The 27791-nt window shown below is 40.4% G+C and overlaps 1 protein-coding gene across 3 annotated transcripts in view; it reads right to left on the reverse strand.

Moving 5' to 3' along the window:
- The window catches only part of AP3D1 (adaptor related protein complex 3 delta 1 subunit), a 74166-nt gene that overhangs the window by 32772 nt on the left and 13603 nt on the right, over window positions 1-27791 (reverse strand). For all 3 annotated transcript variants that reach the window (XM_018563172.1, XM_018563171.1, XM_018563173.1), the window contains exons 2-17: window positions 26705-26800; window positions 23405-23485; window positions 23242-23322; window positions 20780-20887; window positions 16869-16998; window positions 16641-16780; window positions 12537-12610; window positions 11990-12039; window positions 9534-9583; window positions 9257-9305; window positions 9029-9174; window positions 7164-7312; window positions 6834-7064; window positions 5457-5688; window positions 4642-4787; window positions 450-591 (exon numbers count right to left, since the gene is read on the reverse strand). In XM_018563172.1, the coding sequence (XP_018418674.1) occupies window positions 450-591; window positions 4642-4787; window positions 5457-5688; window positions 6834-7064; window positions 7164-7312; window positions 9029-9174; window positions 9257-9305; window positions 9534-9583; window positions 11990-12039; window positions 12537-12610; window positions 16641-16780; window positions 16869-16998; window positions 20780-20887; window positions 23242-23322; window positions 23405-23485; window positions 26705-26800 (1905 nt within the window). The remainder of the gene's footprint in view (window positions 1-449; window positions 592-4641; window positions 4788-5456; window positions 5689-6833; window positions 7065-7163; window positions 7313-9028; window positions 9175-9256; window positions 9306-9533; window positions 9584-11989; window positions 12040-12536; window positions 12611-16640; window positions 16781-16868; window positions 16999-20779; window positions 20888-23241; window positions 23323-23404; window positions 23486-26704; window positions 26801-27791) is intronic.

The following is a 27791-nucleotide window of genomic DNA, read 5'->3' on the forward strand; positions in this document are numbered from 1 at the left end:
AAGGACGAAAACCCCCTGAAAACCCCTTTTAAATTAAAAAAAAAAAAAAAAAAAAAAAGTACTGGAATGCGGAAAATCACTGTAAAAATGCACTGCACTGCGTTTGCAGATCTGTTCCAGACATGGTGTGAACATGACATCAAGCAATCATATTGTGCACACAATGTTGTTCTATAGTTGGTGTGTGATTAATTATTAATGACAGAACACTACTGACAAAAAACATAGCCAGAAATGGGGGGGAAGGAGAGCAATGTGCAGTGCATTTGTTAAAATGGATGTGGGCACTGTGCTTTGATTCTTGCACATTTCTAGTTAAGTATGCTTAAAGAATTACATTTATATGACATTTACGGTATATGAAAATCAACTCTATGATTGAGCCATTATGCCTGGTATTAGTGCCATAGTAACAGTCAATATGGATGATGGCATTTACACTTTTTTACCTTTGCTAACTCCTCTTCATCTATCTCTGGTCGTGAAGACTTCCCATGTGTCTGTTTCTCATCATGAAAGATTGCTTTGGGCTTTTCATCCTCTGATTCACTATCTGACGGTGGCTCATTGATCCAACCATCCAAGTCTAAACTGCAAATAGTAAAGGAAAAAAAAAAAAGTTAATATTGACATAAAATAAAATACCACAAGCTTTCGAATATACCTCCCCACGTTTTCATCTTCATTGCAAGGCCACAGTCTGAACTTCACAGAGCTATTCTAAACTTTCACAGCTAACTGAAAGGGTCTATTTTTTTCCATCAGGTTCATTTTATCCATCATGCAATATACACACAAGATAGACAGATAAATAAACTGGAAAAAATAAGATTTTGTTCTTACCATAAAATCTTTTTTTCGTTGTCCATTGAGGGACAGAAAGGAACGAACGCCGACAGGAGTAGTGAGATGGTGATGGGGCAGTAGAAAGCGATGTGTACGGGGTTGGTAGAATGGCTGTTCTCCCCGTTCTGAGCTTGACAAAGAGGCCCCGCCTCGAAACGCGTAGCTACCCACCCTGCACACATCGCTTTCTACTGCCCCATCACCATCTCACTACTCCCGTCGGCGTTCGTTCCTTTCCACATCACCGCTTTGCCTCCCGAGCCACCTGACACATAGCCGACTGCAGACAGCACTTCGGACACAGTGTTCTCGGCCGCAACGACTCAGCCTGGCCAGCTGAGCCCTTGCAGGAGACAGCTGTCCCTCCAACGCAGCCAACGTCCTTACAGGCATCTAACCTACCAGGTCACCGGGCTCTGCCTGTCTGTACTATTCCAGGGGCTCCACTCGAACTCCTCCCTCTGATGGCATCCCAAATGTGAGTTTTTTCAATTGCTTTGTACAGTAGTAGCGCTCTCAATACACAGTCTTTTTCACTATCTGTGGGTTTGGAGTTCTTGGGGGAATCTGCGAGAACCTGGCAGTCTAGCAGAGGAAGGACTGCCATGGGAACGGAAACCCCTAGTAGCTTACTTAATAATTTTAAAGATGAACTCCCACATAGGGCAAATATAACATTCACCCTATTGATCTTATCTTATATTGATGCTCCGCTGACTAGCACTTGGAGGAACTTTAACCATATCTTCAAAATAACAACAAAAGGCACCTTTAGAAATGTTTAGTACGGACAATCTACAAACAGGTGCTTCTAGATAATTGCTGACTTTTTAATTTTTGCATTAACTTATTTTTCTTTTGTTCCCCTGTCTTCTGACAGTGGGCCATTTTAACTAAGGGCAGGTTACTAGATCTCCCTTTACTTCCTGGAACTCTGACACATGTGATTTGGATATGTGACCCTGCAAATCATCTCAGGGGAGGAAAATTAGGATTATAGATGAGATTTCCCAGTAACGCTCTGCTGATGTAACTTTCCCAGGATGCAATGCTTGGGTACACATCATTTGTGGCAAAGCGGGAAAAAAAGAAAATGTAAGTAAAATAAAAATATGCTTGTTTAGCCAATAAATATAACATTATTTCATATCAGCATGCAGAGCTGTACGCTAATGTGATTTTTAGTCAAAGGGAGTAAAGGTCCACTTTAAGCTAAATAGCTCTTTGACTCTGAACAGAGGAAAGTGACATTCTAGACAGGCATCAAGAACTGCATTGCACACAAAATGAGACGCAACTGTCATGTGATTAACACAATCAATAAAATATGAGTCAACACTCGCAGCCACTTGGTCAGCACTCACAGTCTTAGACCAGGCAACTAGAGTCTGGAAAACGTGAAGGTCTCAAAGAAGAAAAACTAGATACTGTAGAGATGGTACAAACTGCAGAATCATCTAAATTTAAAGTTTCCAAATTAACTTTCGTGCAAAAGATCTTTCTTTACCACCCAATAATGCCATTAGAAACTTGACAACTGTCTATCAAAATTTTGTTTACTTCAAAGGTTTGATTTTGGAATGAATGGAGTTTCCCCAAGCAAAACCACATTCACTGTTAAAGCTGAACGTACAGCTTCAATTAAAAAGGCCACAGTTTCTTTCTGATGTTGAGACACCATAGGTGACTGAAAATCAGCAGCTGAAGTAAAGTCCTCCTCCATGGACCATAAGGATTCATCATTATTAGATAAAGAATCTTCGGGAAGGGCTAAAGATAAAACCAGAAATATCTGGCATCTTCTCACCCAAAGCTATAGGGAAGGAAGATTGGGTCCGTTTCTTATCTTTGTTAGAGGAATGATAAACATTTTTTAGTTATCCATGATAGGCAAAATCTCCATAACTGCAGAAAAGACTTTGTGAGAAACGGGGAGAAGAGTCAACAGACAATAAAGAGGTGCAGAAACAGCCACTGAAAGATTTATTGCAGGGATGTCCAAACTGCGGCCCATTAGCTGTGGTGGAACTACGAATCCCATGAGGCTTTGCAAGATTCTCACAGCCACAGACATGACTCCCGGAGAGAGATGCTTCATGGGATTCCTAGTTCCACCACAGCTGTTTGGATATCCCTGATTTATCGGTTTTAGACAAAGCAGAAACACAATTAACATAATCTTTCCATTTGGTAGTTTCTACCTTACAGATAGAACCATATAGACAGGACACAAGGCGACGAGAGCAGGTACATTGTCAGATGTTCCAGCGCCGATGTCCCTCCACTTAAGTATAACATAACAAGCAATGAACCTTTAAATAGCTCTGCCATCTCAGAGCAGGATATTGTTGCAGAGCCCATAGGAGATATAGAGCAGAATTTGTCTCCAGCTCAATTCTTCTCTCAGTCTGTGTCAGCTTCTCACAGCTGTGTTTAATGAGGGCAGGAGAAGAGCTGAGCTGGCACATGTATCCTCACTAGAAGTTTGGGGCACACGACTGGCTGCCTCAACACAGCCATGCGAGTGCATGCACAGTAAAAAGCAAGTGTATCATAGGTTCTTTTCTTGTTTCGATTTTTAGATGGCGGGAAAAGTCCACAGAATTAGTAAAAAGGAGGGAAGGGCCAAGATCTCTGCAGTGAGAAAAAAACATGAAAATCCCCAGACAAAACTGGCCTGACCTCAAAAATGGTAGCTGAAATATCTCATCAGATAGGAACACAGGATGTACAGCGCGGTGACTGGGAAAGGCCCATGCTCTTTAAATGAAGAGATGACCAAGGGAACTCTGGACCACCAGAGGATGAATCACCAGTACGGAGACTAGAAATGACCTGCTTCCTGACAACTAGAGAAACTTCCAGGATTTCATATTATCCAGCATGAATCAACTAGCAGCTCGATAGTAGAATCTCTCCAAACAAAACAACATTTCAAAAAAAGCAGAAGAGAAGGAGAAATCCATTATCCTGAGGACACAAAGCAAAACTGGCAGGTGTGGGGGAATACGATTTTAAAAGGTTTTTTGAATTTTTTGCCTAGTGTCCATTTCTCCAGAAGGCAGCAGCATAACCCTATGTCTCAGAATTCTTCAGAGCTGTATCCCTCAATAGACGATGGAGACAAATTTTCTGCATAAAAGATTCCCAGATTATCTAAAGAGCATACATCAGCGTCTATCTCCTTTTAGCATCACCTTAAACCTATCAACACACTCATTCACTTTTTACAGGCTTTTTACTTAGGAAGGAGACTGAATAGGGAAAATAGCTCCCCTTGCTGGTTGGTAGAAGACTATATAAAATTATATAATATTTTAATATTCAGCCCTGTGGATCAGAGTGTTGCTGCAGTTTTCAGCCCACATCCTGTACACCTCTAAGTGCAATTTAGTGCCTGTGTCAACAGCATTAGTATGAGATGCTTCTGAGATTTAGAATTCATTGACAGGAACTTCTGAGCAGCTTCAAGGGGATTTTGCATTCCTATGGACCTGTATGGAAATGCAAAACCCCTCTAATGCAGACAAAACCCAAACTACATAGGTCCTTATACATTTTCAGTTATCGTACAGTGCTCCGATTACGATGGAATTTTGCAGTGGTTACAGCATTGTGTTTGGAGCAGAAGAACATAGTTGTTTTTTTAATTTCTGACTCCCCAGTGTGGATTTTCTTTATTTCCAGTGGCTGGTTGCAGAAAACATTACATATATTTAAACTGAATACTGGGTAAAGGACATGCTCCTTAATGGATATTGTTATTTGTGTGGTTTTTTTTTAACCAATACATACCCTTCAGGGATGGGGACTTTCTTCTGGGCTTTAGGAGCAACAGGATTCAGTTCTCCAGCAAACAAAGCCATCACCTCCTCAGCTACTGGAACCTCCTTTGACTGTAGCTTTAGAATGTATTTCATGAGATGCAGAATACAAGAAGCCTGCAAATGCACAAAACAAGACCATGAGAAAACAAAATCCCATGGCTTGCATTTGTTAAGACATGTTATATTGCAAATCTCTACTTTAAGACAGCTTGTGCAAAAGCAGCAGCAACAATGTGATTTAAAGCCCAAATTGGGCAACGAAGGGTCCCCAGGCCTCTTGGACAGCACACTTGTACATCACGGTAAGGTAGGGTCTGTGTCGTGTCCTGCTCCAACCACCTTATACTCAACTCTCCAGCATTTACCGTCTCGCAGCCACATTTGCCACCACATTACTGGTTTTTAGCTGGTGGTAGAAATTTAAGGGAGCAGTTACGTCAACAGTCCTTAGATAAGGTAGTTGCATTACTTTTTATTTCAGACTTTTTAGCTTTGTTTTTCACCTAATAACCCTGCAAACAACACTTTCACTTTGTTTTCACTTTGGCATGAAAGTCTTTTTTGGATAATCGGTAACAAAAAACAAAACTAAATCCACTGTGATTCAATTTTCTATGCCACAGAAGCAAGGAATGTTCTAAGGGGTTGAAAACGTTTTCTAGGCACTGTATAAGTTGGTCAACTGAAATTAATGTATGTATGCCTGAAATCCTTCCTCAGACTTTGAAATCACATAATCAGCGTTAGAGAAGGAAACTTGTCAAACAAATTAAAATATATTACCCTTTCTTGAACTTCCAAGTCAGCACTCTGCACAAACTGGGGAAGCCTCTCAACCATAAGTTGTGTTATCTCCTGAGCTGCTTGATGATCTCCATCCTGCTCTTTGCACTGTAGGATACCAGCATATAACTTCACCACATTCTGTACATAAACTGCCTGAATATGACCTGGCAGAGTAGTGACCTTCGGCCTCAGCATAGCCTCCAGTGTCTGGTGAGGTTCTGTCAAGTGTCTGCAAAAAGGAAGATAATAATACAATCAGATAATGTTAAGACATAAAAGGTAAAGAAGGTATACCCTCTAGAAAATCAAACGCCTATGGCAGGAATATCTGTAACATTGAAATAGGATATCTAGCATTCACACAATCTAAAGCTTTCTAACACTGGGCAGTACATTTTGCTCCAGAATTCCTTGATAGTCATGTATTTGTGCCCTACACTGATTCAAGGAAACTTGTGCCAGAGGCAGCAAAGCGGCTCCAAAATATAATGAATCCTCCATGATTCACATTATGTATTGTGTTCTGTTCTTTGAAAGCTTAACTTTTTTTGTCTGTTAACATGGAGCCGATGTGACTTGCCAAAAAGCTCCAGTTTTGTCTCAGCTGTCTAAAAGTAATGTGGCTTCTCAATATGCATTTAAGCAAATTGCAATCTGGCTTTGTATCCTTTTTACAATTTTCACACTTTCTTTGCTTTACTCTTTGATATGCCAAAGGCATGCAGGTACACATTAGTCTTTAGTATACAAGTAGTCTTTACAGAGCCATTGGGAGTCTCCTGGTCTCCAAATGCATCCTCTGCACTCCCTTTAGCCAGACCTAGTACAGACTGTTAGATCAGCTGTTTTCCCGACTGCATCTGCTGAAGCCACACAGCTGTGAACCAGGTAATGCTCAGAGCTCAGCATTTCCAAGTTCACTGCTTCAAGGCAAGATCGGGAAACAAATATATTTTTCATTTCCCCTCAGCTAGCCATCCAGACAGTCGGCATGGATGTCCTGGGCACCTGAAGGGCATAGATAAACCTGAATCCCTTGTAAAAGGACAGCTCAAAGCCACCTAAATAAAAAGGAAAAAAACTTGTATACATCTCAATACTGCTGTGTCACCCTATGGCAGTAAAGGTTTAAAAGGTACCACATTCCCCCTCATAGGCCGTGCATCGTCTGCAAATAATTGTATAATACTTGCATTCTGAAATGCATGGTAAAAGAACAACTTTTCTACTGCAAAGTAGGAAGCACAGTTTGCATATATGAAGAGCAAAAAAAGGCGATAACTGTAAACTTAAATACAAATTATAGATAAAAAAAAGGGGTTTTGAAACACTAACACAATAAGATTTTTTTGCAGGTACAGAAACATTACTTACTCAGAGAACTCTCCACAGATCCAGGCAGCTGCATAAAGGACTTCACATATTCCATTACGTTGAGTGTTGCTGGCCAGAAGGTGGGCATTGTCAAGCAATGTGGCCATCTGGGATACAGCAAAGTTCCTAATAGCCTTCACTCTTATGGCAACATCAAGCATCTGAGCAGCTATAAGGTGACCATGACGTGTCCCCTCTAAACGTGTGAGCTCTACCAGTATGCTAATATACCTATAAAAGAGATCAGACTGATGATGCAAATGGCTCCATATCAACAAAAAGAAAAAAGAGAAAATATTTAAAACTTTTTAATCTAGAAATAAAGCTTACCACTCAAAGTTAGTAATATACTGGTAATTAGACTGGCTGCATATATCAATAATTTTTGTCAGCAATTCATCTCTGTAAGCAGTTCCTTCTGCTTTGTCAACGTGGATCATCAATTTCTTCACAATCTCCATCAGATTCTTTTTAGATACCTGTACAAAATTAAAAACACCAAAAGAAACTTAACAAAATTTCAGAAGAACACAAAACGCTCACTATTAACCTGTCAACCCACTGCTGGAATTCCGCTCTAGCCCCATAACTATCATAGCAATCTGCTATAAAGCAGCACACCTAGTGCTTTTAACACATGTATTGCTTTCATTTGAAGAATAAAACTTGTCTATGCAATTTTTTTAAGCTGAACATTTGTCAATATGTACTAAATATCAGTTTTTCTTGTTATGGTACAATATCAGTAGCAACTTGTCAACTGAACTATTATACCAAACACAATGTCCTGTACTATAAAACAATGCGTAAAGCAAATCTACAGACACACACCTAAATACACACTTGAAATACATATATGTTAATTGATTCATCTGGAAAAGGGATTTGGGCTTCTTATTAGCCAGTCTTGGGAGTCACACACATATGCTACAGAGATTTCTAAACCATCTTCTGGTTTAGATTCCCAGATTCCTCAGTCACAAAATTTGTCAGTGGACAGAGATAATCCTAGTACATCGTCTATCAGGTAGAATGGAGGCAAAGAGATGACGAGAGAAGCTGCAAAGCTAAATCGGGAAACTGGGGTATCACCTGCTTGTCTGTGCGACATAGCAAAGGAACAAACCACAAAACTGGCTAAGTAGAAGTATAAATCTTTCAGCAGTTAAAACAGTTTGCATGTCTGTATTTGTTTCCCTACTTTTAATTAAAAAGAAAAGAAAAAGTGTAAACATATATACTACATGATACAATCATTACATATAACAATTTATACTTAACCCCTAATTCTAGCAGGACACATATGTGGCTGCACAGGCTGGACCTTATATCGTGCTGCCATATATATATAAACAACTATGTTTGTGTTTGGAGCATGCTGAATCGCACAACCCCAGCATGGAGAGCGAACTGTCACCAACAGCTACAGGTCATGCACTAATGATTGGGAACCAACAGAAGCTTGTGATCACTGCGATAGCCATTGAGAGGGATCACTTGTTTAAGAAGCCTCCCTTATATCTGTCTGCATAGTGTTTTTGTAGAGGTTGGATGTAAGTAGTTAAAAAATTTCAATAAAGTAGTCAAAATAAATAATGAAGATACAAAATATACATCACTGATCGCTGACTGTAAATAACTGGACATAGTATGGGTTACTATGTGCCAGTTATGAATGAATAGGAAGTAATCCTGTTCATTTATAATTGTATACATAGTAACTCACAGTATATCCACAATGTATGAATGAACAGGAACACTCACAGTAAAGGAGGCTTCCTGTTCATTCAAAACAGTGGATGCAGAAAAAGAGATTATGGACTCTATCTCTTTTCCTATTTAAGAGGGAAATATCAGAGGCCTGTTTAGACCCCTAATATTTTACCAAAGCCCCCAGTCTGTGACCGTGTGCCTATAGTGAAAGAAAGTTTCTATATTTATTATTGTGGTGGTGTGCCTGATTTGTCAGTATATTGTGTCTTGGTGGGTGCCAGTGTTTTAGGCAGGCTAAAAAAAAATTTAAACAATTAAAAAGGAACTGAACTACATTAGTTACCTCAGATATCTTAAAATGAAATCATCTCCTTTAATTTGCTCATGGTAATCTATAGATTTATCTAAGGATTTTTATAAACACTAACTCGTGTTTTATGTTCAATGGTCTTTTAATAATGTTATATACAGGATTTCCTTACCATTCCATAGAGCAAATCCAGGGCTCGCAGCCTTATTGACTCATCTTTGTCATCTAGACACTGCAGAATAAGGTCTTTGTGAGACTGTACAGATTTGGGATGGGTCTTCAAGATTTTGGACATAGCCAGCAAGCCCAAATACTTCACTGCCAACAAACACAAGACTGTAAGCTTGGACTATATTCTCTGGACAAACAATGCAATTCATCTTGCTTCAACTTCACTTACAATTCTGGTCAGAGTCCTCAATAAGAATCCTTAACTTCTGAACGCAGAGCTACAAAAGAAGAGTATATTTAGAATAACGTTCTGCTATAACCAACAGCCACAATAGTTGGATTCAGTTTTACAGAGCAAAAGATCCAAATATTAAGGTGACAAAAAAAAAAAAAAGGTCAACAAGCAAGGTTGTCAAAATTATAGCTTTAAACAATCTAACTGACCCCAAGAAAAAAAGTCTGAAGGATTAGCGTAAAAAGGAAAGGGATAATAAAAGTAGATATACCTGAATACTGGCACTGTGATTAGGCATCCCAGATGATAATGATATTAAAACTATGGGTAAACAGAACAAAAAAAGCATGTCAAAGAATAATTATCTGTACACAACGTCACAACAAAGCATGAACTAAAAAGCATTTTATGAATGTCAATAATAATTCTGTGGAGGACTATGCTATTTTCTTAAACCATTGCACCAAAATAAATGTGATACAAGGAAAAGTTGCAGGTTCACTTTAATGGCATTTCCACAAGCACATAAGACACCTTCCTTTCACTCCCCTGCCACTTCATTGAGCTGCTGGAATCAAAATTGTGCACTGGAGCCTGCACAGGACTGAGGATTCTTTCTCTAGCCACTCATGGCAGTAATGAGTGCGTAAGCGGCCAACCACCAAGTACCATGGGGGGGGGGCAGGTGTGAGTGCATCTGCATGCACAGTGACTCAAAGACTTTTGGAGGATGGCCTGGTGTCAAGAATGGCAGCAAAGAAGCCACTTCTCTCCAGGAAAAAGATCAGGGAATCAGGGACGGACTCATATTCAGCAAAAAAGGTACAGGGATTGGACTGCTGTTTGCAAAGCACTTTAGCTAGAGGGTCCTCCTCATCTGCACTAAAAGGAGGCCCATCCTGCACATCGGGGGCTTGACAAAGAAGCTCTGCAGGACCTGCCTAACCTCGAACCAGAACATGCTTCTAAGCACAGCATCCAAAGCCAGGGAGTAAGGGGCAAGAACATTAGCTAAGACTATTCACTTGATTAAGGACAGAAGTGAGAGATGTGGAGAAACTTCCTCAATAGGTTACGGATTAGTCATATGTATATACTGGTTGTATTACCTATTTTACCTTTTATTGTTGATAAAATGTATACGCTGAAAAACTTTAAAGAATTTGTAAAAAAAAAAATAAGAAGGGGTTACAGATGAGTCACACAAAAAAAAAAAAGGAACTAACTGCAGGTGAACACGAAGGCCACTGGAAATACTCTATCCCCAATAGTGAGTATCCTGCCGCAGGATCCTAGCGTATGCGGTCTGTTGAAAATCTAAATTAACAAAGGGCCCCCCAATGTTGGTTCCTTTCTGCCATGCAGGAAATTAGGTGCACCCAGGTATGCAAACCTCACTCTTCAGAATGGAGACTACCAGTTGATGAGAGCCAGATGCGAATGTATTAGCGTGGTTGAGAATCACTGTCTCCAGCATAGGGAGAGCTCCCTCTCAGTCAAGGTGAAGAAACCAAGTCACCAGGTGATCACTCGAACAAATTGAGAACTGTTCTGGGGAACCAGACTTCAGTGAGCGAGCGAGAGACTGATTTAGAGGAAAGAGATCTAAATAAATAAATATATATATTTTTTTGTTTTAAGGTTGTGTCCCTTAGCAGACGAGAAATTAATTTTATGCTGCTGGGACAAAGCACAGCTTTGCTTTCTATATAAGATTTGGATTTATTATTACAAGTTAAATTTTGTAAAACCAGAGGAACGATTTGTAAAAGATAATCAAATGGGAATACTCCAGGGGCACAAAAGAATATTATGAGGCTGGGAGCCAGCATTCTGCAAAACATACTACTGGGAATGTGCCCAAATAAAGAACAGTAGCAATATTTTCTCAAAACACAGCCATTTTATCACTGAAAATGCAAGTGAGCTTCTCACTGATCAAATAAGTTTTGTCGGGAGTTACACTTTTAATTAGGAGTGATAGTCTAAAACTGCAGAATCTAATTGGTTTTATATTAGAAATAGAATCAATGGTCTTCCTGAATGAGAAAACATCTCAGTAAACTTTAGAATGTAAACTATATTTGCGTTAACAGTACACACAGAAGGTAGGATAAATTATGAAGCAAAACTTAAGTCACCATAACAGTTACCGTATTTTTCGCTCCATAAGACGCACTTTTTTCCCCCCAAAAGGAGGGGAAAATGTGCCTGCGTCTTATGGAGCGAATCCCGACGCCCGAGACATGCAGTTACGGGCGCCGGGCGAGTGATTTTTTTGTACATTTAGCCCTGCTAAAGCAGAGCTAAATGTACAGTAGGATCCACTGCTCGTTTAATACAAGTGATATGATTAGATCACTTGTATTAAAACCGAGCAGCGGCGACGGCGGGGGTGATCGAGATCACCATAGAGCAGACGAAGAACGGACGTTCTTAGTCTGCTCTGTGTGATCACGAAGACCGTGGTGCTGTAATCACAGCGCCACCTGTCTCAGCGGTCAATAACTGCAGCTTCTGTCACAGAGGCTACGTTCTGTCGAGTGCTCCATGAGGCGCACCAGGCCTCCCTGCGTCCTATAGTCCGGTGCGTCTTATGGAACGCAAAGTACGGTATGTTGTGTCCTACTTCCCAGATATAAATTGACATTTTTATTTGAAGACCCTAATCTTAACTTTTATTCCTTTTTAAATCAGTAGTGTAATGTTCATGATTAGTTAACGTACCTGCTATTACAGTATTCACACATTCATAGAGCAAGGACATTGCAGATGTGCTGTTTGGGAAAGAAAAGTGATGTAAAAAAGTTTTTTTTTTTTTTATTATATACTTTAGACAATTATGGAAAAAATGTAATCCAATGAAGAAAGCAATATAGAATGGTTAGTAGACACATAAGCCCAAACTTTAGCTTTCATGTTGCTAGACATACTGTGATATCTTTATCAAATTTAGGGCATTTGTGACAGAACAGTTTTTCTTACCAATAGAGCTAATTAGAATTCTAAAGCACAGATGCAGCTTATGAGGTGGTCAAGAGGTTAGAAGCACCTTTGAAGCATCTCAGAAGGGTCTCAGGCTTAATGCACCTGAAAGTATTCTGCATTTGTCCCTCATAAGAAACTAGAAACTAGAAACTAGTTTTGCGCTGTGTTACTAAATAACGATAAATACATATATTACATTTTTCTAAAAAAAAACACAATTTAATTCGTATATCGTACTTTTCACTAAGACAATCTAAAAAAGTAAGCAAAGGCTGAAGTAAACTACCTGTGTATTAGGTTGGTTAGAGGTTCAATAAGTTTCTTTCCTAGTCGTGGTTCCAAGGGAGTAAGTGCACCAAACTAAAAACAATAGAGAGGGGGGAAAATATAAGATTAATTTAACCACATGAAGACCAGGGTGTTAAACCCCCTTCCCGTCCAGGCCATTTTTCAGTATTCAGCGCTGAGGTAATTTGACATTTATTCAGTCATGCAACGGCATATGGAAATGTATGTCATGTTTTTGGGATAGACAGAGCTTTCTTTTGGTGGAATTTAATCCCCACTGGAATTGGGTTTTTTTTTCTACTACATATGGAAAAAAATAAAAATATTTTTTTTTCCTACGTTGTGTTATGAAACATTGAAAATAAATAAGCTTTCTTCATATATTTAGGCCAAAATTAATTCTGCTACATTTGTTTGGTCACGGCAAATAAATAGATACAAAACATGTCAAGCCTTAAAACTGTGTGCGCCTGCGAATTTGCAAAAAAAAAAACAACTACCCATAACCCAAAAAACTGTCCATAGGCGACACTTTAAAAGGTTTTACTGCTCATAACTTTAGTGTTATTGTTAATGATTGATGGCCCTAGAATTATTTCTCGCACTCCAATATTCGCAGTAATACATAACATGTGTGGTGCAATTGTCGTTTTCGTATGTAGGCATACTGACAAGAGTTTGCGGCGTTTGTACGTGTGGCAGGGGACTTTAAAAAACTAATATTTGTTTTTATATGTGACTAATTTTTTTAAACTTTTTGGTTTTAAACTTAACTAAAAGTGACATTAAACCTTTTTTTTTTTCCATTTGTAGACATGGCAACACCCCTGTGGGATTTAGATCTTGTGTTGTTTTTTTTCTTTTTTAAATCTTTCAATTCCTCGTTCTCTAGTGGCCCCAGCAGGGCTTTCCCTCCGCCCTCTACACAGGCACCTCCATCAGCTAACTGCTGCTATGGAGGAATCCGTGCGTGCTCGTTCCCAGCCGTGGCAGTGTGCGTCCATAGACGCACACACCCCGGCCACCAGTCAAGCCCCTCCACTCCGCCCAATAGGTTGATTGACAGCAGAAGGAGCCTATGGCACCAGGACCACCAGGAAGTTGGGGGCGGAGGATCGATTCGGGGACCGGCGGCAGTTACAAACGGCACTGAAAAGGTAGGTACGGGGGCAACAGGGGGACACAAAAGGTAAAGGGCATTTTTTATTTTAATGCAACAAATGCATTAGGGAAAAAATGCCCTGCCTTTAATACTACTTTAATTGCGATCACATAGGGAGCTAATAAATCTGATTCAACAGATCATGCTTCAACAGCTTCTTCTCCGGCTACAGCAGTCAGAGAAATGATACAGTGAAACTGGAAGTTATGTTATGTAATACACATCGCTTGTGCGTGGAGATCAGCCACTGGAAGTGTGTGCAAATCCCCCTCCGATTGATGTAAAAAGACCTGCTGTGTTGCTCCCGTGCTCGAACAGGGGACAGCAGAGCCCGGGATGGCCAGCAACTGGGGGGACTCTATAGCCGCCTGAATACTGGTATGTAACAGCCATCGCCAGCTGTAAAAAATGTTCAGTTTCCTGTGCGTGAGTGCGAAGAGGCATTTAAAAACATCCACCTGCCCTTAAGTGTGAGCTGCCCGGCCGTTTAAATACAATGGCTGGATGGCAAGCAGTTAAAGCATATCTAAAAGCAAAAACAAATGTTTCATAAATATATTGCAGCTCACTAGTTCCAAGACGTGATGGCTGCATTTGCATAGTTTTCCCTCTTAATTTTCACCTGCTCATCCTGCCATTAGCACTTCCTGTGCTAGGGTGAAAACCCTCTAACTGAACTGTGTCTATTAAGGCGCAATGTTGTCACCTTAGAATAAAAACTATATAAAGACTAAAAAGAACAATTCTCCCTATTATCATCTCCAGAAAATTGGGGAATGTGTACTGTAGTCCACAGAGGTGAACTGGGCAGGATAATAAGAGTTTGCGATAACACTGCACAGACCAAAGAAAGTTAGCAGCTCACTAGATTTCTGGCAGGGTAAACCATTATTACTTGCACTTAGTGAAATGTGTTTTGTTCAATGGTATATTTAACAGATCAAAAAGGGAGCAAATAAGAGAAATGTGTTGTTAGGGTTTACATACACTTTAAGACAATTAGCTTTTACTTATAAGAATTTTTGACAAATGCTACAGGTTCACTAAAATGTTTTTGTACTTGCATTAGCAATAAAGTGGAAATGGAGACTGCAATAACCAAAAGCACCTAAAGTGGCCACAGAAGGCATGTATCCTTTGCAAATTGCAAAGCAATTTTCTGCACATTTGCAGGAGCAATGCTTGCAATATCCTCTCTCAGTATATTAAAGTGACATTAAACCCTCAGATTTAACATAAACCAATACTGTAATGTGTGCCTTACTGTAATCCATGGTAGTTTCCCTTCTCTTTGCTGCTCTTTTTAAATCCTTATCTCTTTTCATGCTTGGGTTAAACTTCCCTTTGCAGCTGAGTGCCTCTTCCTGTAGTGCTGGCTCAGGTTGTGAACCTTCACACAGACACGATGTATCCATTCCAGAGACAAGGCAGTCTGCTGCAAAGGGAAGTTCTCCCCCAGCATGAGAAGATATGAGGATTTAAAAGGAAGAGCAGCAAAAGAGAAGGGAAACAACCATGGATTACAGTAAGGCACACATTACAGTATTGGTTTATGTTAAAAAACCTGAGGGTTTAATGTCACTTTAAATGACTATGCTGACAGCATAGGAGATTTAAACCATAAGTCCCAGGTGGGCTATTTACCCAGCATTCATGTATGTGCAGTCTAAGGCCTCATTCACACGGGCAAAGGAATTCAAGTGCAGAATCATGCGTAAAATACACATCTTTGTAGGCAAGTATATGCACATTTGGCACGTATGCGTCGTCTCAATGCGTACAATTTTTTTCCCTGTTTTTTTAGCACCAGAAACATTACATTGTATGCGTGTGCAAACGCGTATATATGCATACGTGAGTAAAATACATACGATTTGCGACCCTGGACACAGCTCTGCTCCATTTTTTGTGTGCATCTGTACACAATGCAAAAATATGGCACCTTACACAGCTGTGTGTATGGGGCCGTGTATTTACATGTGCTGCATACAGATGCGTACAGAAATGATCTTGTCTACCCACTTACATTTCTAGTGTTTCTAAAGCTGTTTTTACAGCATTTGTGAACAGTACAAAATAAATAGGTAAGGCCTAGTGTTCACCAGAACAATATTTGCCCTCTGCAGAGTGACCAGTGTTAACCAACATAGAGCAAGGGTCCTTTTCTGCAGCATGCAAACGGGTGACTGCTTTCTAAAGAAAACTAAGCCTTTGCAAACCTTTTATTTCAAAGCACCTGGTATGTATTTAGCTGACTTAAACAAAAAGTTCTAAAAGGTGTTAAATATTAATTTTCCCAAGTCAAGATAAGGAGTTAAAATTGATATCTATAAATTGATCTTTTAAATGCCGCTTTCCAAATAAAACAAAATGTAAGACTTTGCACACCTTTTGTTTTGATGCACCTGGAAGGCATTTAGAAGACTCAGGGCCGGTTCACAGCGGCTCCCTGCTTTCAGGGGTGGGAGTGGCGGTGCATTGAAGTCAATGGCACCGCAGCCACGCCCCCACCCAGTCCAGTGCGATCTGGACGTGTCTGCGTTCCGAGTGCGGGCAATCGCACTGCAGGCGGGGCTGTGGTGCCATTGACTTCAATGCACCATCAAGCCCCCTCCTGCCCCTGAACGCAGGGAGCCGGCTGGCTTGCGTTCCAGAGGCCGAACGCCCTGGAACGCAGCCTTTTCAGTGTGAACCGGCCCTCAAACTGAAACTTCCACTGGGCTTTAAGGTGAAAAATATTTTAAAGGTGAAAAATATTTGTTTCCTTAAGTCAAGAGATGTTAAGAGTTAAAATCGATAGCTATAAATAGATCTTTTAAATGAGGAACTGAGCAGCGTTTTTTCATTTAGAACCCAAGGCGAGGTGTAAATTTATCACCTAGTGTTAAAGCTGTAAATTGGAAGAAGTAGCAGAACGGAGAAATATACTTTGATGCTTACCAATTTGATGATTTTAATTAGAACCCAGTTGTTAGTAGATGATGTCATAAGCTTGAAGAATAAGGGGGCCAAAGATAGGTAATTTTTAGGGTTTCGGCGGGCTAATTCACATATAACATTCACTGCAGCTGACTGTACCCCTGGCAAAGAAAATGACAGATCACTTACAATAAGCATAAAAAAATTAAAAAAAAATTATATATAAAGATAGTAAATTGAAATGCTCACCAGGATCAGGGTCCTCTAGTTTTTCTTTGAGTCTAGGGAATGCTGGACGTAAGGACTCTGGGTATTTCAGAAAAACTTTATACATAATCAAAACTGCCTTTTTCCTGATGTAAGGCTTTGTATGGGACATCTGTAGAGATCGCAATATGTTTCACCTGTTACTAACAGTTAAGCAATCTTGGAAAAAACATTATATTAAAAGAAAGCAAAGTAAAGAAGGAGTTTTGTTTTTCAAACTAGAGGGACTTTCAACTTTAACAAAGTAAAGCAGGAAACTCATATCCGTGGGATTCAAGTTAAACTCAAAATTTAATTGTAAAAGATGCATTTCCAATGCGGGACCCACACCACAAACAAAAACAAAACGGTCCCAGAATTTCCTCAAGCCTGTTTAAAAGCCTCCCTAAAAACTGATGTGCAGTGGTGCTCCAAGGCTGGCAGCTGTTATTCTTAAAAAGTAAAGCGTTTTGTACATATTTTCTTTACTAATCGTGCTCAGAACGGGAAATGTTTATTTTTATGGTAAGGTAAACATGAAATATTGCATATTCCTGGTGCGACAGGTCAATGGATCCAATCAATGATGCAACGGATGCCACTGCCATCTGCTTCGAGTCAAGCTGCACTCCTCTGCAGCCATTAGGTGGCCACTATTAATGCAACTCCTGCACATGTGCACAGAAGTTACATCATTGTAACTGGTTCTATTTTCAGCATGCCGATAATTAACTGGGATGTACAGTGCATGTCTTTTACAAAAAAATAAATAATCGCCCAACAGAGCATGGGCTGACTGTTTTCTCCCCTAGCTGCTACATAAAAAGTTATGCAAGGAGGTGAGGGGAGTGATGAAAGAGCTGTCAGCACACACAGTAATTAGGCACTAACACCAAGACATGCAAGTAGGGGAAGAGGCTGTGCAAGAGAATCAATTAATTTGAAGCAGTCAAATTTGTTTATGAAAACCAAAAGATACAGCAATAAAGCATTAAAAATACTTGTTTTTTCTGTGCTTATACCTGAAGTTTCATTTAAGTTGGTGACAGGGTCTCTTTAAGGATATTCTTTAACTTACAGTTTACTTAAAACTCCAGCAATGAGGCAGTGGATCACAAAACCGGTGATGCTTATTAGTCAGAGGTTACACAACAAGTTTAACTTTCCAAGTGCACAATACAGGAAAATATATTGGTAGCAGACCCCAATCCTGAGATAAGTGGTGCTATCCTAGGTAGAAACTAATAAGATGTTTGTACTTACCATTAAATCTTTTTTATAAAGTCCATTGTGAGACACAGGAATTCTAAAACAGTAGGATTAAATGGTGCCACCAACAGGTGGTTTGAACACTGATAAATAAGAAACTAAAATATAAAAAACCCAACCCCAGTGTAAATATGCCTCCAACTATCATGCAAAGGCCATAAACAGAGGGGGGAGGACCTGTGTAGCTCAAAAGACTTAACAAAAATGTTTACGGTAAGTAAAAGAAAATCTTTTTTTCTTTATTGTCCATTGGGGGGCACAGGAGTTCATGGAATACGAAATAGTCGGGACATCCAAAAGCAGTTCAACTGAGGAATAGTGAACATCCACTTATGAATCACGAGCTAAAACCAGGACCTAGTGGTTGATTCCTACAGGACAGAACTTCTAACAACCCAGGGCAGGTCAGCAGGATCAAGGACCAGGACAGGATCAAAGAAAACAAAACAAAAGAGCCAAGCCTTGAACTTCTGACACTAGGCATCAGGAAGCAAGGCTCCAACAAAGAGTACATCCAATCTTTTAAAGGATAATCAAGTCAGGGAACTATCTAGCGTAACACCCCAAAGGGACGGTCAATGACCTAAGGAGTTAGAGACAGCCACAATAGAACCACCTTAAGTCAAGGAGACTGATTAAAAAAAGGGTAAAAAGTGTCCACAGCTGTGGACCAAGGGGGAGCAACCTTAGCCAGGGGGCTAAGAATTAACAAGCTCTACAAGTTTAAACAGAGTCCCGGCGGCAAAAGTCACCGGGAGTCTGTTTAAACAGCCCCGATGCTGGCGACGTACACTGTACGTCGTCAGTCACGAAGGGGTTAAGGACAGATGTAGGAGAGATATTTTGAGGAACTTCCCATAAAGGCTGCCAATCAGCCACTGTAGAAGGGCCTACCTGTACATAATCCGAACTCGCGAGGACCCCTCAGATGCATGCCATCTCCTACAGGTATTATCTGCAGCAGGGTTGCAGCAACAGGTGTTTTCTGACAATAAAACTAAACACCAAGCCCTCTAGCAATAGTTTCTGCCATGCAGTAGATTAAAGGAGAACTATGGGGTTAGGGCTTTTCCCCATAGTTCTCCTTAGGGTAACGGGAGGACACAAACTAGCGTCCGCCCGTCACCCTAAGCTCAGTATACCGCGAGCTACAGCTGCTAAGACATAGGGGTAGACGGAGCGAAACGCAGATCTCCTTTGCTTTGATAGGATAGTAACAAACTGTCACAGATAAAGCACAAAGCTCTAGACATATGCTCCAACTGTTCCATACTGCAAGCACCTACCATAGCCATGGAAAGATTATTTCTAATAATTCTTCCAGTCTGATGTGTTTTGACAGATCAGAGTTGCTGCCAACATAGGATGGAGGTCCAAACCAGTTAACACAAACTTGGATCTAATGAGGGAATTCAACATCCTAAATATACCTTCAACCCTTCTATTAGCATCTGTTAATGTGTATCAATGTACCTTCTACATAAGGCACAGACCACCTATGAGTGTATCCCTTCTCAAAGGGAAAATAAATCAGGCACAGTCTCAGATGGGGCTAAGGACCCTTAAGGGCATTTCTAGTCTACATAGAGAAAGTCATCAAATAGCAGGTGTAGCCATAAGAGCTCTTAAAGACTCAAGGCTTATAAAAACAAGCTGATCCTGCAAATGCATTGTACGCACTGCATCAATAAGGTCTGGAAAAAAACCCTTGCATATCCAAATCAACTGCAGGAGACAGCGATGACCCACGTTTTGTTGGAATTCTGAATTTGGATCAGAAATGACAACAGGGGCTGCAGACCTGGTTTAACTAATGGCCAGAGGAGGTTTAGCGACATACCCTGTCAGGGATGGTGTTGGAATGGGCTTAGAACCCCTATGGACAAAATGATCCTCTAGCTGGGCACAAACAGCTAGAAAGGTGAGTTTGAAAAGACCCACAATGCCCACAAAGGTCACAATCTTCCAGTCCAGTGAGGACCGAGTATACGCCGATCCAAAGACCTACTAAAGCAGTGGTGTTAAAATCTTGAAGGAAAGTCACTGAAGAAAGAAAAAAAAAAAGTATCAAGAATCTTAATTTAAGTCATTAGAAATAGAAAGCTATTAAAAACTATAATAGGACTTATTTTTCAGGAGAGCCAAGCTAAAAGCTTCTAACCTTCTAGGGCACTGAGGCATGGTCGAGGCCAGTGTTTAACCCTCCTGTACGTGGCAGCACATAACCTAGAATTCCTGAACTTCTGCGTCCCTCAACAGTGAAAGAAAAAAGTATTCTTCCAGAGGTACCTCCTTACAATAGTACAACAATAATAATTTTAGCTGGAAAACCACTGTATTTCCTAAAAAGCATTGTTGCATTTCAGTGACTTTACTTGTTACTGGGAGTTGCACATTAAGCGACAGAACAAATAGCTTCCCATGTGCTTGCTAGGATTTGACAGATAAAATTTTTTTTTTATACCATACTGTTTGGAAAACATGTAACCATGAACCAACCAGTTTTTTTGGGGGGGATGGGGGGTAAAGATACCACAAAACAAAAAAAAGACAAATGCAATAGTATAATCTTGATACAATTTCTACATAACGTCACTCATATTAAGCCTGAAAAAAAGGAATTGCGTGTTCTTAATCATACTTACCAGTGTCATAATATCATTGGCTAAATCCCTGGCAAGGTCTGGGGTTACAAAGCATGATAAGCCAGTCAGGGCAACACCTGTATCGTACTGATTAGGGCTACTGAGATCCTAAAAACAGTGATTGAACAATTATTACAATGTTTCCACAATTCCCAAGAGGATGATATACACACATTAATGACATAAAACAAGTCAGTCGCTTCATTTTGCAATTTACTCCAACTACAATGTGAGGCCCTGTTCACAACTAGGCGTTTTGTAGCTTTAAGCTACAAAACGCTTACCACAAAAACACATTGATTTCTATCGCCCCTGTTTACACCTGAGCGTTCTGTCACGACACCTGCAGCTTGAACAAGTCCAGGAGTTTCTTTTCAGGCATAGACTTCAATGGAAATGCCCTGAAACATCTCACAAGCGTTTTTGAGCATTTCCTGGAACATATTGCAGGCACTTTTGCATAATGTCACAGATGCTACTGCTTTCCATTGGGCCAAATAGAAAAATGCATATACACACACACACATAAAAAGACTTTAAAAATTATTAGCAACATCATGCACACTCGCATGACCTCCCCAGGGTTTAACGGTAACAATGGAACACTGGCTCCTCTGTTGTCTAGGAAGCTTTTATGTTGACATATATCCCTCAGGGGTGTTGCAGTTTAAAATATTTTGTATTGTTATATAGTGTATATGATCGGTGGCTGTGTCCACTGCTTTTATGATGGGAGTTGTATCCCCGGTTTACTACCCACATGTACCTTTATGTTTGAAAAAATTGTCAAATAAAGAATTTATTAAAAAAAAAAAAAAGACTTTAAAAAACCAAAACATCTGAATAAACTGACACCTACGTGTGAAACAGGACTTTAGGGTGGCAATGCAGGTAAGCAGAGGTTAAACAGTCAAATTTTCCACAATAATCTTCTGTATAGCGAGACTATACAGAGACTGTATAGAGACTGAAGCCAAATAACAAAACAAGAGACAGACCTTATTAACCAAACCTACGATTTCCCCGGGTCAGTTCACGCGCAGGGGGGTGTATGAGAGGGAACAGTTTTCAATATATAGTTCCCACAGGCTGGCTCGCACAAATCACCCCTCTATGTCTCCCTCCTGAACATGGGCCGCTCTTTGCAGGAAGGACGCCGCGACCCACTGCAGAAGGTGTCGCAACCCACTTTTGGGTCGCGACCCATGAGTTGAGAACCACTGATTTAAACAGTTAGTTTTAAAAAATATATATATCATTGTGCATTCAGATTCATGAATGAAAAAAGTTCTCCTAAAATTAAATCTCTCAAAGTAAACAATTATATTGAACCCAAAAATGTTAGCTGGACCGTAAGATTTAACAGATGCAGCAGAAGAAAGGTAAAGTCAAAATCTGACTATAAGTCCATTTCAGTTAGCGCTGCCAGTACCCAGACTGGTACTGTCAAGCCCATCATGGTGGTTGTAGGGACTGTGTTTATTGCTACACGGTGGAGCTCAAAACAATCGTCTAGACCAGTGGTTCTTAACCAGTGTAACCTCAGGACCCACATTTGTCTTTGGTCATTAAGTCGTGACCCAAGGCGCAGCACACTGGAATGCGCGGCATTTCGGTACCGTGCGTTCTAGGGCGGACAGTTGAACTGTGGGTGGCGTGTTTGGGGTGCCATTCAAATGAATGGCAATGCAACACACCTACCACACCAGAATGCGCAGTGGGTGCAATTGCGTGGCAAGATGTGTTAATCACACAGGACTGTGTGATTAAGGCACTGTACTAGTGTAAACGGGCCCTCAAAAACACTGACAGACACACAGAACCGGGAGATACAATCTCACACAAAAGGTTTTTTTAAGATCCATCCAGTCTCCCTATCGTACGAGTAGTTCCTAGGCCTGGGGTCCAGCGTGGGCTGCTGTGCCGAGATGGAGCTCCATCCATATGTGCATTGCTTGTACAGCTCCCTTAAGTGCCCCGAGGTTCCGGGAGCCAGAATGTGACATCACTCCGGTCCAGGCACCTCTACAGGACGCGTGAGGGAGCTGTAAGCAATGCACATATGGATGGAGCTCCCTCATATCCACAGCCTCATCCCACCCCACCTCAAGCTGGCACCGCTAGGGGGAGGCTGATGAGCCTCTCTCCCAGAAAAGTGAAAGTCATGCGGTGACCCACTGAACATTGGGTTGCAACCCACTTTTGGGTCACGACCCACCAGTTGAGAACCAAGGGTCTAGACAATATAACAGATATGTAACCTTAGTTTAATTTTTGAGTAATCTAAACCTTTAGTGGATTCCAGAGACAATGCATTTCAGGCTCTGCACCTCCTGCCACTATACATAAAAAAACAAGTTCTGGAGAAGGTAGACCCAATCCGCTCTCTCCTGAGGGAAACTGACAAGTTTCAGATGACCTTGATTAAAAAAAAAAAAGGGAGGAAATGGGATGAAACTTACCTTCCTGATTTGGTTTGTGGTTAACATAATGACATCAGTCCCTTCATGAAAGCACTGAGAAGCAGCCAAGTATCCAATCCTCTGTAAAAGAGAAAAATAAACAAGGGCTGTTTGCTTTTACCAGCAACAAGCATTATCAGTCAATGCCATGTCTGAAACATACCTTAAAAGTAAACTTTGATGCACTCATCACCTCAACGATATTAAATGCAGCCCAACTGATGTCATAGCCCAGCATTTGCAACTGTTTGAAAAGAAAAACAAATATATTTAACATGCATTATAGCACAGATTACAGCAAATAGTCCACTAAGAAATTATATACTACATCTGAGAAAAAGGTATACGCCTCAAAAGGTTACAAATCAGTATATATAACAAACTAGTTAAAGTGACATTAAACCCTCAGATTTGTTAACATAAACCAATACTGTAATGTGTGCCTTACTGTAATCCATGGTTGTTTCCCTTCTCTTTGCTGCTCTTCCTTTTAAATCCTCATGTCTTCTCATGCTTGGGGAGAACTTCCCTTTGCAGCTGCGTGCCACTTACTGTAGTGCTGGCTCAGATTGTGAACCTGCACACAGACACCATGTATCCATTTCAGAGACAAGGCAGTCTGCTGCAAAACAGAAGTTCTGCCCAGCATGATAAGAGATACAGATTTAAAAGGAAGAGCTGCAAAGAGAAGGGAAACAACCATGGATTACAGTAAGGCACACATTACAGTATTGGTTTATGTAAAAAAATCTGAGGGTTTAATGTCACTTTAAGTCCTAACTTCTCATTAACAATTATTCAGGAAGGTTTTGTTTTTCATTATGGAAACAGAAGCCACTTGAAGATCAAGGGGTTCATTCAAACGCATGTGGAAATGTGAACCAAAAGTGGTCCTCGTGTGCATTAAAAGGAGACTCTTTCAGAACAGAATGACTTTTCTTAAATTTAGTTCCCTGAAATTTTATACTGAACTGTCTCACTCCAACTAAGAAAGGTACATCAGGCATGCAGTGAGAATAACTGATCTGTAAGCTTGTGTGTGGGTGGTGTGTGGAAGTACTAAAAGCTGAACTCCAGGCAAATAGCTAAATAAAACAGAAATTACCTATGTGAGAGTGGTTTTACCTGCATCTCTGTCTATCCAATCCTGGCATTTACAAAGCTCTGCCACAAAGCACAGTCTTGACTGGCAAGGCAACTGATCTGAACCCTGCTGCTGTTAAGCAACACCTAACAGGTCTTGGCCCTCCCCCGGCCCATGACTGGATAGTGAAAAGAGAAGCGGCAGACTGAGGAGCTTATATCACTGTCGCTCTTCTCTTTCCTTATATCAGCATGCTACTTCTTGGCATAAATACTGCAACGCAACTGTCTGGATTCTTCTGTATAGCGGACTACAAGAGACTGAAGCCAAATAAAATTATTTTACATCTGCCTGGAGTCGAGCTTCAAGTGGCCATTACAGTAACAAGAGGAGTTGTAGTGGCATTAAGTCTGCAGCACTACTCTTATACTATCAACCACCTTATACTATGAAGCTTGGTTATACATAGGGAGAGCATTATTTAAAAAATGTGCATACCTTTAGAAATCTTTTGGTAGCCTAAACAGTTCATACATAACAGCACTCAGATTTTTGGGTGGAATTTCCCCATGAATGAAAACACTAGTTGCTTCTGACTGCAGACTAATCACAAAAAGAAAAGCTCACCTGACCATTATACTTCGTGCATAGATCATCTACAGGGCCGTGCTTTACAATACTTCCACACAAAAAAAGTCATCTGCATCAAGGTCTTCAATATATAGCAAAAAGACAGTCAAAAAATGTAAATCCCTGTTCACAACCCACACGTGGGTCAAGTAACTATGTAGAACATTTTACATTTTTGTGTTGCCTTTTTACTATATAATAAGAGATTTTATTTGACTACTTTTGAAAACCTTGGTGCAGATAACTTTTTAGGAAGCTTTGTTACTTACCGTACACCGACACTGAAATCCTCTCTTATGGGATTACACACCAATGGATCCAGCCTACTTCCAACTCTGGTTATACATGGCCAAAAGCCTATGCCCTTTTCATGCTGGCCAAAGTGTGTGTGCTTCTATGTCACCCATGCCTTCCCTGCTGCTTTTATCTAAATTTTTTCCAACACTTGCCACTCTGTTTACCTGCAGGAGAGAGAAGCAGAAGCCCAATGTAATGTCCAAGTTGGTGTGGTTGGAGCTTACACAGGGCTAAGGGCTCTCTTCCCTATCCCCATGTAACAGTACTGGAGCCTGGAGACTGGCCACACAGACACGCCAGCACTACATTGTGGGAGGAAGGAAACAGTCTTACATACTTCTCATACACAAGTACCAGATAATGTCACTTTGCTACAGGCAGCTCAACGGACTCAATGGGAAGTAAAGGGGAAAAAAGAGTGTATACAGGGAGGCAGCATTTAAGGGAATCTTTTCATTTTACCTGAATGGGCAAAGCACAGGTCCATTTTGTCCATGGATAGATATATATATACACACACACACACACACACACAATGCACAGGACATGCTGAATGTGGAGAAGCCCAGTGTGCCCTGTCAACATGCTTTATGTGAATGGTAATCACATTGCTTAAGATTGATCATTATTGAAGTGTAAGCGCTATTGCAGAAGTGTCTTATGGAGATCTTTTTTTAATTTGGGTTCTGAAGTTTTACTTTGTTCCCAGCAATTCACTTCACTGTTGGCACAGGTATTGTGTTAACAAAATATGATGATCATTTTCATCATCACCCTGAAATTGTGTAGCCATGCATGCTTTGTGCAAGAGAGATTTGCAAAAGACAAATTTCATTTTACTTATATTGTTGTTGTGGGTTACAACTACAATTTTTACACTATTACATTTCTGTGCTGCATTACAAACTAATCCCTTTAAATGCTTCTGCTCTTCTGTAAGTAGCTAAAAGCAGAACATTATCACTATATACCCAGAGAGCCCAGGAGAGATGGGGATAGTGGTATTTGCAGGGGCACTGTGCTGCTGAGCCTCACAATGGTGTCGTTGGTATCTGCAGGAAATTACACTGAAGTATAAAGAGAAAAAAAAAAAAAAGCAGAGATGGCTGGGGAGGTTGGTTGTTGTCAGAGTAGAATGTGCTACTCAACTATGATTGGAAGCACAGGACATTTTGTGGCTTACAGTAATGTTGAGATAAGAGATAACAATGATATTGACAATGAGACTGTTGTGTTGGAGATGAGGGAACTGGATTATTTCTGGTACAATATGCTGCAGACCCTGGGACGGAACCCATGGACAAATCCAATGACACAAGAGTGCTAAAAGAGATAAATGAAGTAAAACAAAAAAACTTCCACAAGTCTAAAGAGAAGAATTTTTTTATATGATTTTTGTATACGCCTGACAAAACAATAAATGGCATAAAAGTGGGTAGAGTAAATACTCACATATGTCAGCTTACAGACGGCATTAGCCTTCACTGCAATATTATCCTGTTTAAGTTCTTGCTTGATTTCATCGATGCAGTGAGAGATGTATTTTGCCTGTGTAAACAATAATCTGTTAATGAAGCTGGAGGTATGTTAAAACACAGGACTAAACTGATATTACAAAGACAGTAACAAAGAGAGAGTTCTGGATTGTAGAAATAGTGCATGGTGCATTGATACAGTATTAAACAAAAAAAAAGTAGTACATGACTGGTAAGTAAATGACTGGTAGTACAGTTCAATTGCTACACACATCTAAAATGGTTTTCTTCAACATGAGAAAAGCTGCCATAAGTTGTTGTCCATGCCAGAAATTTCGAAATCCTATTGGAATTCAATATCACACAGCTTTCCGTTTTGGATAGCGTGGAGAAGGGTTAGACCCCATGTCAAATTTTTACAGAGGAGAAATCCAACATTTTAGAGCTCCCCGCAGAACGAGAGGCAAAAAGGGAAAACTTACAAAAGGACATCTGTTCCAGGGACAAATCCCTTCACTTTGGGAGATTTCCTCTGACTTTCTGTTGCATCTCAGGGCAGGAAGTGAAGGGAAATTTCCCCAATGGTACACAGACGGCAATAAAGACTTGACAAGGGTTTTAACCTTTCACTACTCTATCCAAAACTACACTCGCTTTGGCTATACATACACTTGAAAGTATATGTGAAGCCTATTTTTAAAGTTTTGCATAGAGTGGTGGCAGGTTAGAACCCCTGTCAGATCTTTATTGCTGGGTGCCAAATACAGAACACATTAAGGCAATCCAATATTAAACATTACTATGGCTAAGCCCCTTCCCCCTCTCAAGATGGCTAAATAAGGGTGCACGTGACTAGTTTTGGTCAAATACAGAGACACGGAGAGGGTGGACCAATTTAGCACTTTTACACTTAGTCATCATTCTAATCCTACAAAGCTGACACATAACTAGTCAAAAGCAGGCATCAGCTTATATCTCTATGTTATTAAGCACACGAGGATCCCCCCCCAAGCAAGAGTTTTCTGTTTTTATATGGTATCTTCTGAGTCTAACACACGGACTGT

This window comes from Nanorana parkeri, unplaced genomic scaffold, assembly GCF_000935625.1.
Source record: "Nanorana parkeri isolate BGI_ZX_2015 unplaced genomic scaffold, ASM93562v1 scaffold637, whole genome shotgun sequence".
Classification (NCBI taxonomy): domain Eukaryota; kingdom Metazoa; phylum Chordata; class Amphibia; order Anura; family Dicroglossidae; genus Nanorana; species Nanorana parkeri.